Source organism: Aulonocara sp. 'chitande type north' Nkhata Bay, linkage group LG23, assembly GCF_057382095.1.
Source record: "Aulonocara sp. 'chitande type north' Nkhata Bay isolate Kocher_YH1m ecotype deep benthic linkage group LG23, A_spYH_male_GT1.1, whole genome shotgun sequence".
NCBI classification, from domain to species: Eukaryota; Metazoa; Chordata; class Actinopteri; order Cichliformes; family Cichlidae; genus Aulonocara; species Aulonocara sp. 'chitande type north' Nkhata Bay.
This window is the reverse complement of record NC_141365.1, coordinates 52,179,818-52,198,150: the sequence shown is the minus strand read 5'-3', so window position 1 is coordinate 52,198,150 and position 18,333 is coordinate 52,179,818. Positions and strand designations below refer to the sequence as shown.

Here is an 18,333-nt window from a genome sequence, read left to right as displayed (position 1 = left end):
CAGAACAGTACTGATGACGCTGCAATACTGTGTTCTAAAAGTCATTAGAACGCCCATATGTGTAGGAGGTTAATCACAAAAGACACAAGACAGTCATAGAAAGTTCAGAGCTGTAAGTGTGGTATAGAATGTGGCTCTAGCGGTTCGGCTTTAATAATCAAAACTCAATAGGGCACTGCAAAAACTCAAAATCTTACCAAGTATATTTGTCTTATTTCTAGTCAAAATATCACACTTAAAATAAGACAAAATCAGTAACAGAGTAACATTTCAGTGAGATATAGGAGCTTGTTTTTAGACAGTGCATCTTGGATATCTTAACTGAAAAAGTCTTGAAAACATATTGCTTTGAGTCATATCTCACACGGAACAAGCTTTTTTCTTAAATCTTTTAAGCTGCTGTGTTATTTGTTAAAGATGAATCATCTTGAATCAGGACATCAAATCTACTTTATTGAGAACTGCAGGTTAATAACACGCCCATTGCATTATTATGACTCTTAATATCTTAAATGGTAAATGGCCTGTATTTGTACAGCGCTTTACTTGTCCCTAAGGACCCCAAAGTGCTTTTACACAACCAGTCATCCACCCATTCACACACTGGTGATGGCAGCTACATTGTAGCCACAGCCACCCTGGGGCGCACTGACAGAGGCGAGGCTGCCGGACACTGGCGCCACCGGGCCCTCTGACCACCACCAGTAGGCAACGGGTGAAGTGTCTTGCCCAAGGACACAATGACCGAGACTGTCAGAGCCGGGGCTCGAACCGGCAACCTTCTGATTACAAGATAAGATAAGATAAGATAAGATAACCTTTATTAGTCCCACACGTGGGAAATTTGTTTTGTCACAGCAGGAGTGGACAGTGCAAAAGTTATGAGGCAAAAATTAGAATACAATAAGAATAAATACAGTACACAACTGTACAGAATAGAATAAAATAAAATACTATATACAGTAGAATAAAATAAAATAAATATACAATAAGATAAAAATAGAATACAAATACAAATACTATATACAACTGAGTAAAAATACAACGATGACAGAAAGGATTATTGCACTTAGTATTATTGCATATGTATGGATGTGTGTGCTTGATCAGTTAAAGTCTTTATTATGGAGTCTGACAGCAGTGGGGAGGAAAGACCTGCGAAATCTCTCCGTCCCACACCGTGGGTGCCGCAGTCTCCCACTGAAGGAGCTGCTCAGTGCTGTCACAGTCTGCTGCATGGGGTGGGAGATGTTGTCCATCAGGGATGACAGCTTAGCCGCCGTTCTCCTGTCACTCACCACCTCCACTGGGTCCAGAGGGCATCCTAGAACAGAGCTGGCCCTTCGGATCACCCTGTTCAGTCTCTTCCTGTCCCCAGCAGAGATGCTGCCGCCCCAGCAGACCACGCCATAAAAGATAGCAGAAACCACAACAGAGTCATAGAAGGTCTTCAGGAGTGGGCCCTCCACTCCAAACGACCTGAGTCTCCGCAGCAGGTACAGCCTGCTCTGCCCTTTCCTGTAGAGGGCGTCTGAGTAATGAGTCCAGTCCAGTCTATTGTTCAGATGAACACCAAGGTACCTGTAGCTGTCCACAGCCTCAATGTCCATACCTTGGATGTTCAGTGGTGAACTCAAGATGAACTCCCAACTCTTGAGCCACGATCGCCCCTGTATCTTAAGTACATTGTGTTTATTTTTCTTACATACCAATCAAACCATGTCAATGTGACAATGAAAAAGGCAAAACGCTGAAATTATTTTTGCCTCACAGTTGTGTTGTGCTGAACAGACTGCACAAAAAGTAAAATAAAAAGTAAATAGAACAATTGTTTGCCAGTGTTTAAAAACATAATTTCAGCCCACATATTCACAAAAGACTCGAGGATGATGTTTGATGAGGATTAAAGTTTACATAGTGGCACGCTGTATAATCAACAAGACTTCCAGAATCCACAAAAATGTTTGCCTGAGCTAGAAAGGGAACTTCTACCTCATAAGCTAAACATTGATCATTCCACCCAACTGTATGTATGTTTATTTCCATGTAGCATAATCCACTGTACAGGAACTGCATGTTCAACTCTTATTCTCATGTATATATCTCATGTATATCTCATGCACATATCTTTCCACGTAGCACTTTTAATTCTTATCCCTACTTTTATTTTTTTCCATGTCTATTTAAGTGCTATTTATGACAGCATGTTTGCACTGAAGCACCGCAGCAATTTCCTAATGTTGTAAACCTGCTCAACATTTGGCAATAAACCCCATTCTGATTCTGATTCTGATTCTGATTCTGAACTCGCTCAAAGAAGTCTTCAATCTTTCCTTCTACTTAATGAACATGTTTCACCTCAGAGGCTGGGCCCATGTTGACTTCACTTGAAACAATGGGATGTTTCTCATGTACATTCTGACTACATTCATAAAGTTGGTTGTGCTTCACAAGAGATTTACAAATATTCTTAAAACTGCTGTTCTTCTGCTTGAAGAAACAATGTTTTGACTAAAAGCACATACACAAATGCCTCACTGCAGGACCAAGAGCCGTAATCTGAGAATGAAGATGCAGTAAATAATGCTGTTTAGGTATAATATTTCCATCTGGAAACAGTTGTTTGAAATGTTTTAAATGCTGCTCTATTAAAAGCTTCGGTCTGGAGAGAGCTGAGACAACAATAATAGGTGAAAACAGAATTTTTATGATCTCTAACATCTCACCTAACATTTGTGTGTTATGATTTTCTCCAATTTTGTCAATAATAAGAGGCAGAATCCTCAACAAAACCAGCATCTGCCCAGCTGGCTGTTTTAATTTATTGTCATTTTATGACAGCGTACTGACAGATATGGGGCAAGGCTTATCCCTCATTATGGATTGAATTGCACTGTTGAATGAATCTAAGTTCATTTGCCCTGAAAGGACACATTTGATTTCATATGGGGCAACGCCTTCAAGAATAACATGCATGGTGTCTTGTGGGGTTTGATTACATCAACCTGATGTTAGCTTGCTTCTCCTGGTGATACCATACGTTATTTTTAGATTGTCTTTCAAAAAGTCCGTATTTGCCTTTTCAATGTAATTACATTGCCTGTTAAGACTGGCCATGGTCCTTTTAACAAACAAATCTTCATTACATTTTTTTATGCATGTCTTCAAAGTGGCATTCGCAGTGGCTGCATTTACTGTAGGCAAAACCCACTCCTACTTCATGCTGAGTTAGTGTCTCCACACACAGATATGAGTGCCCCAGTAATTGTCCTCTCACCACTCGCTGTGACAACTTAGACACCATCATGCAGCTCAATTAAGTCACGGTTAATCCTCTCAAATATCTCATCAATACCACAACGGGAAAGATCTTTTGATTTTACCATGCAAGCAGACGAATAACAAGAAGTCTTGATCTGTACTTAGGGCTGATGTTACCTAAGGTGTAATAAATCAACAACAGCTTGTTCTTGTTTGCTCGAGATCCAAGATGATTGCATAGTTCAGTTTCATCTGTATATAAAATCAACTGTGATGCTGTCATAAACATTGGGTGCGACTTAAAAATGTCTCATCAATGAAATCATGAAAAAAGCCATCCTCGCATGGCTTTGGCCTCTCGTCAATCATTGCAAGCATTCTTGGATGTGATAGCAGCTGCTCCAAATGTTTCACCAACTGTATATAATGAAAACAATGGTCCTTAATGGCAAGAACTCTGGCATCTCCACGCTTTGAACACCATAGTGTTTGTTTTGCGACAATAATCTCTGGTTCAACTGGTTTAAACAGTTCTTTGATGGTCTTGTCCTCCAAATGGGTGGAAGCAATTTGAGTGAAAGGGTCAACAAACTGGTCCAATACCCCCATTGCGTCACTCTTTAGTTGATCCAGGTCCCCAGAATGTTTCTCAATCATGTCACTCATTTGCTGTTTTAGGTGCTCCAATATTACGGCCTGATATTGGTGGACTCCACTCACGATGTGGTTAACAGCTCTCTGGGGAGGAGGAAAAAACAAAGGAAAATCCTTAATTACAAAATTCATATGAAAATACAGTCAACATGCAAACTGTGAGTGAGATGCAATGATCAAAATAAGTTATCCCCCCCAAACCTTTTTTTTTTTTGTAAATAATAATATTGCCTTCTGTAACTTTAAGACCTTGTTTTCACTTAATTATTGTGAGGAATCGGATCATAGGTGGAAATGCAAATTGAAAGTTTGTGTTGTGTGTATGATGTTGTCTCTATACTTAGCTCATGCAACCACCAAACAATATTGGTCCAAGGTTCTTTATTTGTCACATGCATAGTTATACAAGTATAACACACAGTGAAATGTAGCCTGACACGCTCCTCGACATGTGCAAAAATGGGGGGGGGGGGGGGGGGGGGGGGGGGGGTAGAGGAAGAACATTATACATATATATATAGTATATACACTGGGTGAATGTGCAGTAGTAGCAGCAAGCAGGTGAATTCTGTACATTAATATGAATAGACATCTGACTATTTTACAGGATAGACAATATAAACATATTTAAAATTAAAGGAATTGAAATGTACATTGTGCCTTGGTTTAGTGTCTGGAAGAGTCCTGTCTCAGTCAATTATAGATGATGTGAGAGGGCGGGTGTGTGTGTTTAGGGCCCGGATGGCTTGGGGATAGAAGCTCCTCTTGAGTCTCTCTGTCCTTGCCCGGAAGATGCGGAACCTTCTACCAGATTGCAGAAGTTGGAACAGTTTGTTGCCAGGATGGGACTGGTCCTTCAGTATCTGCGCTGCTCTAGTCCGGCATCTCCTGGTGTAGGTGTCCTGAAGCGGGGGGAGAGCAATCCTGCAGCAGCGTTCTGCTGTACGGATCACTCTCTGGAGAGCTTTTTGGTCCTTCACACAGCTGTTCCCAAACCACGATGTCATGTTCTGTGTGAGGATGCTCTCCACAGCACCTGTATAGAAAATCCTGAGGATCTTTGGAGAGACCCTGAACTTCCTCAGTTGTCGTAGGCGATACAGGCGCTGCCTAGCCTTTTTGGTCTGGACCTGAATGTGGGCAGCCCATGTCAGGTTTGAGGAGATGTGGACACCAAGATACTTGAAGGACTGCACCCTCTCCACTGGAGCTCCATTGATGATAATGGGCTTGTAGTCTCTGTGCTGACCCCTTCTGAAGTCCACCACGAGCTCCTTGGTCTTGCCGACGTTCAGCTGGAGGTGGTTGTCCTGGCACCATGATGCCAGATTCTTCACTTCGTCCATGTAGGCCGCCTCATCGTTGTTGGTGATGGCACCCAACACCCCACATATTGCATTCATTAGTTGGATAAACTAGCTAGATTCATGCCCATAAGGTACATAGTAGATGTATTTTTACTGACTGATGTCTTTAATTTGCGCTTTTAAAATTACAACGAAATGACAAACAAAACAGTACTTGATAATAGATTAATAAGACTAGCAAAGCACATGGAGAGTTCAGTGCAGTACTCAGTACAGTTTAGATTCCTTGACCATGTCTGATCACCCCCCAAATTGAATTACTTGTTTATTGGCCACCGGGTTGTACTGTTGTACTGGCAACAAAGCCCCTGCGCCCCACTTCCACTGGGTGCACCTTGATCTTCCAGCCTCTGTCCTCTGCCTCAGCTGCCAAGTTGGCATACCACAGCTTCTTACGCTCAAATGCCTCCTCAATTTTTTCCTCCCATGGTACCGTCAGCAAATTGGCCCTGGGTGAGGGACCAGACAAAGAGCGATTCATAAGACCCTTATGAAAAGGACACCGAGGGAACAGTTTACCCTGCCCGGGATAGGGTTACCGGGGCCCCGCCCTGGAGCCAGGCCCGGGGAGGGTGCCCGAGGGCGAGCGTCTGGTGGCCGGGCCTTAGTCCATGGGGCCCGGCCGGGCACAGCCCGAAGAGGAGACATGGGCCCATCCTCCCGCAGGCCCACCACCCGCAGGAGGCGCCATAGGGGTCGGGTGCATTGTGTGCCGGGTGGCGGCCAGGAGCGGAGGCCCTGGCGGACTGACCCCCGGCTGCCAAGACTGGCAATAGGGACATGGAATGTCACCTCTCTGGTGGGGAAGGAGCCTGAGTTAGTGCGTGAGGTTGAGAGGTACCGGCTAGATATAGTCGGGCTCACCTCTACACATGGCTTGGGCTCTGGAACCAGTCTCCTGGAGAGGGGCTGGACTCTGTCTCAGTCTGGAGTTGCCCCTGGTGGGAGGCGGCGGGCTGGGGTGGGTATCCTAATATCCCCTCGGCTTGCTGCCGGTACGTTGGGGTTTTTCCTGGTGGACGAGAGGGTTTGTTCCCTGCGCCTTAGGGTCGGGGAACGGGTCCTGACTGTCATCTGCGCTTATGCGCCGAGTGGCAGTTCAGAGTACCCAGCCTTCTTAGAGTCCCTGGGGGGGGGGGTGCTGGAGGGTGCTCCACCTGGAGACTCTGTTGTCCTGCTGGGAGACTTCAATGCTCACGTGGGTAACGACAGCGAGACCTGGAGGGGCGTGATTGGGAGGAACGGCCTCCCTGATCTGAACCCGAGCGGTGCTCTGTTATTGGACTTCTGTGCTAATCACAGTTTGGCCATAACGAACACCCTGTTCGAACATAAGAGTGTCCATAAGTGCACGTGGCACCAGGACGCTCTAGGCCGTAGGTCGATGATCGATTTTGTAATCGTATCAGCAGACCTGCGACCATATGTTCTGGACACTCGGGTAAAGAGAGGGGCTGAGCTGTCAACTGATCACCACCTGGTGGTGAGTTGGATCAGGTGGCGGGGGAGGACGCTGGACAGACCTGGTGCACCTAAACGCGTAGTGAGGGTGTGCTGGGAACGTCTAGCAGAGGCCCCAGTCCGCGAGATCTTCAACGCACACCTCTGGCAGAGCTTCAACAGCATTCCGAGGGAGACTGGGGACATTGAGTCCGAATGGACCATGTTCAGCGTCTCCATTGCCGAAGCTGCTGCATTGAGCTGCGGCCGCAAGGTGGTTGGTGCCTGCCGTGGTGGTAATCCCCGAACCAAATGGTGGACACCAGAGGTGAAGGGAGCCACCAGGCTGAAGAAGGAGTCCTATCGGGCTTGGTTAGCCTGTGGGACTCCGGAGGCATCCGACAGGTATCGACAGGCCAAGCGGAATGCGGCTCGGGCAGTGGCTGAAGCAAAAACTCGGGTGTGGGAGGAGTTCGGAGAGGCCATGGAAAAAGACTTTCGGACTGCCTCGAAGAGATTCTGGCAAACCGTCAGACGTCTCAGGAGGGGAAAGCGGTGCTCTACCTGCACTGTGTATAGTGCTGGCGGAGCGCTGCTGACGTCGACTGAGAAAATTGTCAGGCGGTGGAAGGAATACTTCGAGGACCTCCTTAATCCCACTGACACGTCTTCCGAGGAGGAAGCAGAGTCTGGGGATGAGGGGAATGACCCGCCAATTTCCGGGGGCGAGGTCACTGAGGCAGAGCCCCTGGTGTTGATGAGGTCCGCCCCGAGTTCCTGAAGGCTCTGGACGTTGTAGGGCTGTCCTGGTTGACACGCCTCTGCAATGTTGCGTGGAGATCAGGGGCAGTACCTGTGGACTGGCAGACCGGGGTGGTGGTCCCCATCTTTAAGAAAGGGGACCGGAGGGTGTGTTCCAACTACAGGGGGATCACACTCCTCAGCCTCCCTGGGAAAGTCTATGCCAGGGTGCTGGAAAGGAGAGTTCGTCCGTTAGTCGAACCTCGGATACAGGAGGAACAATGCGGTTTTCGTCCTGGTCGCGGAACACTGGACCAGCTCTTTATCCTCTCCAGGATACTTGAGGGTGCATGGGAGTTTGCCCAACCAGTCTACATGTGTTTTGTGGACTTGGAGAAGGCATTCGACCGTGTCCCTCGGGGTGTCCTGTGGGAGGTGTTGCGGGAGTATGGGGTGTCTGGCCCATTGCTACGGGCCATTCGATCCCTATACAACCGTTGCAAGAGCTTGGTTCGCATTGCCGGCAATAAGTCGGACTCGTTCCTGGTGGGTGATGGGCTCCGCCAGGGCTGCCCTTTGTCTCCGGTTCTGTTCATAATTTTTATGGACAGGATTTCTAGGCGCAGCCAAGTGGCGGAGGGCTTTCGCTTTGGTGGCCTCAGAATCTCATCTCTGATTTTTGCAGATGATGTGGTTCTGTTGGCTTCATCGGGTGAGGGCCTCCAGCTCGCACTGGAACGGTTCGCAGCCGAGTGTGAAGCAGCGGGAATGAGGATCAGCACCTCCAAATCTGAGGCCATGGTTCTCAGCCGGAAAAGGGTGGAGTGCCCACTCCGGGTCGGGGATGAGTTCCTGCCCCAAGTGGAGGAGTTCAAGTATCTCGGAGTCTTGTTCGCGAGTGATGGGAGAAGGGAGCCGGAGATCGACAGACTGATTGGGGCTGCAGCTGCAGTAATGCGGACACTGCACCGGTCCGTCGTGGTGAAGAGGGAGCTGAGTGTAAAAGCGAAGCTCTCAATTTACCGGTCGATCTACGTTCCTACCCTCACCTATGGCCACGAGCTGTGGGTAGTGACCGAAAGAACGAGATCGCGGATACAAGCGGCAGAAATGAGCTTCCTCCGAAGGGTGGCTGGCCTCTCCCTTAGAGATAGGGTGAGAAGTTCGGCCATCCGGGAGGGGCTCAGAGTAGAGCAGCTGCTGCTCCACATCGAAAGGAGCCAGCTGAGGTGGTTCGGGTATCTGACAAGGATGCCCCCTGGGCGCCTCCTGGGTGAGGTGTTCCAGGCATGTCCCACCGGGAGGAGGCCCCGGGGCAGACCCAGGACACGCTGGAGAGATTATATCTCTCGGCTGGCCTGGGAACGCCTTGGTATTCCCCCGGATAAGCTGGAGGAGGTGGCTGGGGAGAGGGAGGTCTGGGCCTCTTTGCTTAGGCTGCTGCCCCCGCGACCCGGCCCCGCACTGCAAATTCCTTGTAGCTTGACAAGATTTATTGTCTTAATTTTAGCCAGATTATCTTGTCCATCTTGTTTTGAACATTACAAGCTAGTTTCCAGTCTCATGTGTTAGATGATTAGACTTGTTTCAAGTATATATTACTTTTTTCCCTTATTTAGTCTGTATATCTAAAAATGAACCATTTTACATTTATTTCAAGCAAAAATAGCTTTTAGATAGAGTGTAAAACATAAATTATCTCAAAATAAGAAACATTCACCTTTTTCCTTGAAATAAGAAAGTCACTCATTGGAAGGTATTTATTTCAGGTTTTTAAAGAAAGGACATCTTCAAGGTTATATTTTGTCATAACATAGACACTGTTTCTGAAATTGACTGGGTAATATGACGTAAAATCAAGTAGGTCTTCAACATCAGTCAGTTCAGTTGCTTGGGCAAGGTTGGGAATTGCAATTTCATAGGCAAGAAAGTCTTTGTTGAAACCCAAGGTTTCATACACCTGGTATTCAAAACAATAAAGTACACTATTAACAATAAAAATGTTTTTTACAAGTCCAAAGATAGGGTTTAAACCATTTGCTGAAATGAGTATAAGAGACCTGTCACAGATGTATTTGTTTCCATGTAAAATAAGCCACTTTACTCTAACGGCATGATGTATAGCATCTTCAATCCCCAAAAAATCTACAACCTTTGATTGCAAATGGTCCATATTAGCAACCTCTGATACAGGACCTAGTTCTTTCTCATTTACAAATATCGGATGCTCAGTTCCTGCTTCACTTTGGCAACACTCCAGCAGCTGATTGTGGTTTACAAGAGACTTGCACACATTCTTAAAGTTTAATTTGGATGACCATTGTTTAAAAAAACTGTGTTTAGACTCGAATCTCATGCACATATGACGTATTACAGGTCCCAGGGCAATAATTTGAGAGGGAAGATGCAGCATGTAATGTTGCTTTGGTATTACATTTTTTTCTGGGAATAGTTGCCTGAATTGTTTAAGATGATCTTCTATCATTGTTTTTAGTTTGGACACAGTTTGTAAAGACACAACTGGGGCAAAAAGTATTTTAACAATTTCAATTAAATCCAAAATAAACTGGATAAAGGGATTTTTCTCTACAACACTGTACAATAAGAATGGCAAAATCTTGATCAATATAAGCATTTGTCCAGAGGATTGTTTGAGTCTGTTGTCACTTGAAGCTAAAGTAGCAATACTAATTGGTGAAGGCTTGTCACGTATGTCCACTGATGAAAAAGGAAAGTTCTGCATGGCAGAATTAAACAAGTCCAAATCCAAATTTCCAGATAAAATAAGGTATTTCAACACACACTTAATTTCCATTGGTGCCACTCCTTCAAGAATTACATGCATAATATCCTGTGGCATCTGCTCTATGAGATTAAAACCTGGGAAATCAACTAATTTGCTTTGTCTATTTATGCCAAAAGTCGTTTTGAGCGAGGATTTCAAAAATTCGGTAGTTGCCCTTTCTATTTCAATGCACTGCCTAATGTGTCCGTCCAATGTCCGTCTGGTGAAACTATGTTCATTGAAATTTTCTTGCATTTCATCAAAAGTACACTCACAATGACGACATTTGCTATACGCAAAATCAACTCCTTCCTTAAATCCTGCAAGCTCATGCTGGGCAAGAGTGTCTCCACACACAGCAACAACTGCTCCGTTTAAATAAAATTCCCCATTGACAGTGTTAATCATAACACCATCGTACAGTAACTTCAAGTCCTCATTGATTCTCCGCAGTATTATATCTACCCCACACTCATCTATGTCCCTAGACTTTGCAATTGCGAGAAGTCTGATGGAAGCCAACTTTGATCTAAACTTAGGGTCTATGTTGCCTAAGGTGTAATAAAACATTAGTAGTTTATTTACACTCGCACGTGACCCTAGGGGGTTACACATTTCTATCTCATCAGAATAGAGTATCAGTTGTAAAGCAGAGTTCTTTTTTGAAAACAGTGGGTGGGTTTTGAAAATAATTCCATCATTAATGTCATACAAAAAACTGGCGTTGGGGCAACTCTGAGGTCCAGCACTGAGCATGTCAAATAGTCTTGAATTGGATAAAAGCTGTTTCAAACTTTCAATCAAAGGAATGTAGTAGAAAGACTTGTTTTTGATTGCAAGAACTCTCGATTCTCCCTTTTTAACTCTACAGGCATAATTGGAAATGATGATCTCCTCAGGTGTGACAGGGTTGAAATGCATCTGTGTTACACGGTCCTGTAGGTTTGAAGCTGCACATATGGGAAAGGGATCCTGAAAGTTGTCCAGTGTTGAAAGAACTTCTTGTTGTAAAGGTCCATTGCTGTCAGGTTGCCTTTCAAGGATGGTCTTTATTTTTCCCCTCAAGGACGTCAGAAGAGCTGTTTGATACTGTTGGACACCAAGGACAATGTTGTTGACACTCCTCTGATGGGGGAAAAAAAAACACATCAGAGACATGAAAGCGTAAATAGAAAATATAACAGAAGCAAAATGCAACTCTATTTCTTTAGCTCAAATTAATGAGCCACTGAATGTTGTAATTTACCAGTGGAGCAGTAGAAGAAGAAATCAGCCAATAATTGGCATTGTTTTGCATGACATGCCACATGCATGACTCACGTGGCACAAACACATTGCACCGAGCAAGATGGAGGAGCATGAAAGGTTACAACAGAAAAAGTGAACAAATGATTGCCTCATTTATTTTTTTTATGTAATTCTACTTCATTTGTCTTTTATGCCTAAAAGTGAACACATTTTACACTGTTAAGCCTATTTTAAACTGTTGAGTGTGCCCAGAGTTACATACATTGCAGTGAACTGCACAACTCTTGTGCTTAACTTCTTCGTAATGTACATTTGTTCTTAATAACTTATATAGGTGAAAGTAATAGCTGAATAAAACCAGCGATGAAAAACAATCAATTAATTGCAAAGATAGTGGACAGATTATGAAAAAAAAATCATTAGTTGCAGCCTTACATTGAACCAGACTTATTAACAAGTTAACAATGACACCCCCATAATATCAGATGAAGCAGTACCTGTGATAGGTGGCATTGCTCCCGCACACCAATAGCAAATGCAGCTGCACATCTGGCAAGATCAACAGTTTCTCTTTTACCCTACAGGACAAAAAGAAAAACAATTGTGTAAGAAAAATGACTCACTCAGAATGTGTTTCAAATTCCACCAGATGCAAAACAAAACAAAGAAATATTCCAAACTGTTGTACATTTTTGCTATTAAAAGATTCATACTACAATGGATAGCTAATGAAGCTGCAAATGTTATGAACAATTTAAGAGTTATTTAATGAAACTTAACCAATCTTTATGGAATCTACTCTGAAGTTAACTGAAAGAAAAATTTGAAAGCTGCTTGGTTCATGGAGCATCTAACAACAACCAAGGCAGGTACACAACACTGGTAAATAAGTTTATTTATTATGTTTAAGTATGGTAACTAAGCCTACATTGTTGTGCAAGCCTGAATTTCAGCGGATTCATGCATTTGAAATTCAGCACTGGCCTTCATACCTATTAAAATATTCTAATCAAGTCGTTTATCTTAGAAAACACATAACTTTAAAACTATAATTTTCACTTGAACTGAGTACATTTCTGAATTGGGGTAACTGTGCTTGGTTAAGGTTAAACAACACACATACATTTAAAAATTCGCGCGCGTACACACAGAAACACATAAAGTACATTACCTGATTCTGACGAGGTGTTTGAAGCTCAGCCGCGTCTTGCTCCATCACGTTCTGACTTTCCTGTCGCTCCTCCTCCAACACCTCCGATGTTACTGGGGGGTCTAGTGGTGGTGGCTCTACTTCAGTGCCATTGCCATTGCTAACAGTTTGTCTGGGTTCGGCAGTATAGTCGGCAAAAATGGCTGTACCAAAATTTTCGCCTCCTAATACATTTGCATCGGATGAGGCTGTCAGCCATCCTGTAGGCGGGTTCCCAGTGGAGATGTATTGTGGATGTGTGCGTCTGAGATGGTGGTAAAACGAGTTGAAAACACGGTAATCCTCGGCGCATCCATCGACTCCACAAATGACACGGAAATCTGGACTGCGACTGTGTGCAGTATTAATGTGACTTAAGAGAGACTTCAATGTTAACGCCACAAAGACGAAGCAAATCACACACCTCCAACAGGCCATTGTATTAGACTAAAGTCAAGCAAAAAATATGTTGCAGTGTGGAGCTGTTGCCGCGCTAGTTTGGGAAATACCAAGTTCATGGGGGGAGGGGGATATTACAAACTGGAGCTGTAAAAACAAAAAATGGTCACAAATAAGGTAAAATGAAATAACACCTATAAGAGTTTATTTTAAATCAATGAAGAAGAAATTTACCTATCATACTGACTGTGTTTTATGAACGTACAAACCACTAAATTGTATATAGAAGCAAAAATTGAGATGTGCACCCCCTTCGTGTTCCATGTTAGTTGCTACCCAACTCCGTTTGAATTTGGAGTCACAGGAATCTTCTGCACCTGAGCATTGAAAGAAAAACTGTAAGAGAAAACTTCGTCAAGAAAGAGAGGTAAGCAATTTTAATTTTTCAAATGTAAGTAGTGTGTAGTCTAATCACTGTTTTAAAGTCAAGCGGACAGAATAATAAATTTAATTTGAGCGCGGGAAGGAGTAATGTAGCATGCTAACGGATGCTAGCGTTAGCTTAGCAGCCCTCGCATGTGGTTCAGAGAACATTATTTAGTGAAGTATCTACTGTAATGTTGTGAGAATTCCTAGCTATGCTATTTATAAGGGGCAGTATTAGCCGTTTGTATTAACTTAAGTTAATAGGCACACTGAGAATTTCTTTCAATTAGCAAGAGAGCTAATTAACCACATTCAGGGTTTTCCAATTGTCTTTGACTGATTTACTAGCTGCTTGAATTCCCTCACAAGGTGTGGGTTTAAATTAATATTTTGATATTAATTGGATTTATTAAAGTGGGCTCAAAACAGTGTTATTCAGGAATCAGGCTGGTTGGTAAAACAAGTAGCGCTGTGTATCGATTCAAAATTGAAACAGAAGATGGCAGCACTGTATGTACAAGGATGCCAGCTGCCGTTAAACCCAGAAGAAGAAGCTGTATCCCAGAATTCATAGCGCGGCCTAGCTCAGTTTCCAAAAATGGCGGAAGCTAGTTAGTTTTAAAATTTCTCTTATTACTCTTTCTAGGTCACAAAATAAACGTTTAGCATATTTTCAGGCGAGAATGTAGCCGTGTAAACTTCAAATATCTGGACAGTTTATCAAGACACCACATATTTTCAAAAGCGCTCCGACGTTTTCGGAGACGTCTGTTACCCACTAGCTCGATAGCTAGCCGGGGTTTAACGCTCACTAGAGCCGTGAGAACACCGGACTCCGGGCGAACCATTTTCAAACCCACCGCCGTCTTTCACTACTCAGGTGAAACATGATATATAAGTCACTTAAATAACTTAAAAATGTTATTGTTTGGCTTTTTTCAGTATTTTATTTGTTCCTGAGTAAATCAGTTTGGCTGAGATTAAAGTTATAGTTTTTACACAGCTGAATAAACGTCAAGCAGACAACTGATTATCAGAAGTGTGAGATGTTGGAGAATATACTCCGGTGTCCTTTTATATTTTAGATAGCAATGAGCAATCTGCAAATTTCTTTAAAATGTAATAAACTATCATCTTGCCTTTATTTTTAGTTAGCACATACCTTAAACACATAAAGCTATAAGCTAATGATCGTTATGTAAGAGCAGATACTGCTGGTGCAATAAGCTGTACATTTTACGTCCAATGGATGCATGATCTGGCAGCCCTAGTCAGCATAATCTTATTGATGAAATTCAATGACACAAATCTGGGTGAGTAAAAGTTCACCGGGCAATATTGTATAACCCTTTCAGACCTCAGCCGGGCTGTCTGGACATTTCTTTTCTATAATAGCTTTAAAAAGGGTAAAAATGTTGAACAATCAAAACGATTCTTTCACGTGAATCAATTTGATTCTCATGGGACTCAATTAAGATTCAACTTTTCAAATGTTTTTAACATAACACTAATTGTAAACATTTGTCTTGCAGGTGACTGAGCAATGGAGAAGCTGGATGATGTTACAGTATCTGTCCTTAAAGGTTATATTTGATAATATGTATGTGTGTGTGTGTGTATGTATATATATATATATATATATATATATATATATATATATATATATATATATATATATATATCAGTTATGTTTGTGCAGTTATGTGCTTGCACAGTTTAACTGGTGTTTGTCTTTTTGTTAGCTGCAAGCATTGACGAGCGCATGCTTTTAACATTGACCCGTGATGATCTGAGGGACCTTTTTTCTGGGCCTGAGCACTTTCTCAGAAGAAAACATGTGTGGTCAATAATTCATCCTGAGGTATTATGTAAAAAATATTTAGTTCAACTAATCTCCAGAAAGTATGCTTTTATTTTAGCAGTACTTGACATTTTTATTTTCTCACCCTAAACCAGGAAGACCATCCGCTACCACAGAAACCTGAAACAACTTCTTCACCCAGGGTAGTTGCAACAGGCCCTCCAACTGCTGATGCTAATGTAAGCCAGCTGAAAACCTTGCAGATCCCCAGTCCTCCGGAATGTGTTCTGTACACCGACAGTGAGTTGGAGCAATGCCGAAAGAGTTACCTGGAGTTGGCCTGCTCCGGCAGGGAACAGGCATGCGTCATGTCAAAAGAACTGAGATGCAGATTGGTGAGAAATACAATCACAAGTATGGTGTCCCTTTTGAGAGCAAGCCAAGGCCAAATGGAGCAATACCCCTCTAAGACCGAAATCACTGCAATGGCTAAAAAAGTTGTGGAATATTATCCTATGCTGCAGGATAATGATGCAAGCGTAAAACACGTAAGTTCTTGTATTTGTGTCTCATATATAAATCATTTTGTTTTGTTCAGGGGGCATGATATATATGTATTTTCACCAGGAGAAAAGGCTGCAAAATATGAAAACACCAGTAAAAAGGCAAGGACCAACACCGGAGAGGGGACGGCCCAAGAGAAGGCTCACTGACCTCTACCCAAGGGATGAAGAAGCTGATGATGAAGATGCTGATCGCAGTTCTTCCAGTGGTGCATCTACTCTGTTATCACCTGTCAGAAATTCTGACAATGCCTCCACTTCATGTGAGTACATACTAGTAATTTTGTAAAATGGTTATCAACACACAGCCAGTAGTAGCTAATGTTTTGTGGAAGTCTACTTCAGTAACAATGAAAAACCAAAATGCTCTTGTACTTCTCTCTATCTTAGCTGACAAGGATAGTCGGCAAATACAAGCAAGACATTACAAAACATTACAAGAAATGTGTAAGAAGGCAAAACCAAACCAAGAAGATGTGTCCCAGCTATTAGACCTCGAGTTTGAAGCCAGAAGATCCATCATTGACTCAGACACCATGAAAGAGGAGAACAGAGCTTGCCTCATCTTGGATGCATATCCATGCTTTAAAGAATTGCATCATGTAAGTTTTTGGAAGAGTTAATAAATAATCACTTTAATTTCAAATATATTTGGTGTGGTAGTAAAGTTATTTTGATTTTATTTGTCTACTTATTTTTTTAAACCTATTGTAGGCGTTGGGTGAGCTTCGCAGAATTTTGGATCCCCACAACAACAAGTTCATCAGTCAAGTAAAACTGAGATGGGAAGAATTCTGCTCCAGGGTAGAGTTCTACGGTGTGTCAAAGAAGGCAATGAATCCACCAATGACCATGGACAAAAGTAAGTTTTACCATTTGAATACAAAGTTCTCATCCTTTAAAATTTATGTTTATGAAGGTTTGTTTCTGCTTTGTCCAGCTGAAGCCCACCTTGCACTGATGAAGGCTCTTCCGACCCTCTTTCCCACACCTGCCCATCCACCAAAAAAGATGGGGAATGCTTCTGAAGCATTTCTACATGTCCTGAAGGTAAGTTTTATAAAATTTGCTTATAAAGATCTACAGAAAATTTGGCAAACAAAATATTTTGGTCAAACATGACTCAAAAATGCTTTTTCAGTTTCAGCCGAAAGACTTAAATCTATAATTTATTGTTTTCATTAATTTATAACGTATTTAATGTACACGAGTGTGGTCACATAAGGAGTCGCTTGATAAACCATAAGTCAAAACTACTATAAAATGTGTGTAACCAACAAAGAACAGGATAATGACATCTCCAACGTTATGACCAAATCCCAGCAAAAAAACATACAATTAACATAAGATGTTGACTGTCATGTCTTTTGTGTCTTGCAGCCTACAGAAGATCCAGATGCTGTCCTCCAGAAACGAAGCTTGTCATGTCCAGTAGTGATGTTCGATGGCTGCAAGTGTGTCATTGCTGTTGGTAATTTACCAGTTACAACATTTGACAAAGAAAAAATTGGTGAGGCTATGATATATGTGATGGCATACTTTTATGCACTCCATCTGACTTACCCCAAATGCGTGGCAACCCTGCTGTCTGTCATTCAGACAGAAGTTCTCCAGGATGCCATTCATGAGCATGACACTACATCATCTTACAGAAAAGCCCTGGCAGAATGGCATGCATTTATTGGAAAGTAGTGTGTAAATTTCAGATAAGATTAGGAGAGGGCACTTCTGTTTTGTTTTTGTTTGTTTTTTTCAATCTGGGTCTTATTTCTAAAATGGAAAATGTTCATTTACTCACCCAGACAAGTTTTGTGGTATTTGGTGTCATTCGGAAGAAATTAGAATCTTTGTGGTCTTCCTATGTCACTCGTCAATTTTAATGGGGCAATGGCGAAACCTCTAAGGCTGTTGAAATGTTGAAACCACTTAAACAAACTCATAATGTTGGACCTGTACTGTTCAATTGTATCTTTATTATCTGCAGGTTATTGTTAAAGTGGACAAATAAAGATGGACACTTTTACTCTGTTTCAGTTTTGTTTTGTCCTTAATCAGCAATATAATTTTAAAGTAGTGTTTAGCTAAATTTAAAAAGAAGAAATATCTTTAAAATGATTTAATGTACTAGTTTTTAGATTATTTGCCTTGATTTGTTTGTTAGAATAAGTGTTTTATGCCTATTTTCAGATTTAATTTCTTCAACATTTTACTTAGAACAAGTGGTTAAAGCTTATTTTAGGTTTCAAGCCATGATTGGTTGCCTGGAATAAGTGTAAAAGACTTATTTTTAGCTTTATTATCTTTATTTGTGGCCTACAATCAGTGGTTAAAGCTTATTTTAAGTTTCAATTGTTCTAATTTGTTCCCTGGAATGAGTGTAAAATACTTATTTTTAGCTTTATTTAAATCTAGATATTGTTCTTATTTCAAGAAATCTTATTAAGAAAAAAACACTTACC

General features: G+C 42.3%; 2 protein-coding genes across 3 annotated transcripts; one reads left to right on the top strand and one right to left on the bottom strand.

The window, feature by feature from the left end:
• Positions 1-5,547: 5,547 nt before the first annotated feature.
• Positions 5,548-13,206, bottom strand: LOC147303029 (uncharacterized). The gene is made up of 4 exons (XM_086283615.1): positions 12,668-13,206; positions 11,994-12,074; positions 10,262-11,373; positions 5,548-5,731 (listed from the first exon to the last, which is right to left on the bottom strand). Exons 1-4 carry the CDS (start codon positions 13,121-13,123, stop codon positions 5,548-5,550), a joined length of 1,833 nt encoding a protein of 610 aa, XP_086139741.1. The 5' UTR covers positions 13,124-13,206.
• Positions 13,207-13,426: 220 nt separating this feature from the next.
• LOC147303028 (uncharacterized) lies at positions 13,427-17,897 on the top strand. 2 transcript variants are annotated; one of them, XM_086283003.1, is made up of 9 exons: positions 13,427-13,511; positions 15,043-15,093; positions 15,253-15,371; positions 15,467-15,859; positions 15,939-16,137; positions 16,265-16,476; positions 16,589-16,736; positions 16,815-16,924; positions 17,255-17,897. In XM_086283003.1, the coding sequence occupies exons 2-9, from the start codon at positions 15,054-15,056 to the stop codon at positions 17,564-17,566; spliced, it is 1,533 nt and encodes a 510-aa protein (XP_086139129.1). In that variant the 5' UTR covers positions 13,427-13,511; positions 15,043-15,053; the 3' UTR covers positions 17,567-17,897. The 2 variants fall into 2 exon arrangements, with proteins under 2 accessions (XP_086139129.1, XP_086139128.1); XM_086283002.1 differs by having other exon boundaries at positions 16,589-16,924.
• The last annotated feature ends 436 nt before the right edge of the window (positions 17,898-18,333 follow it).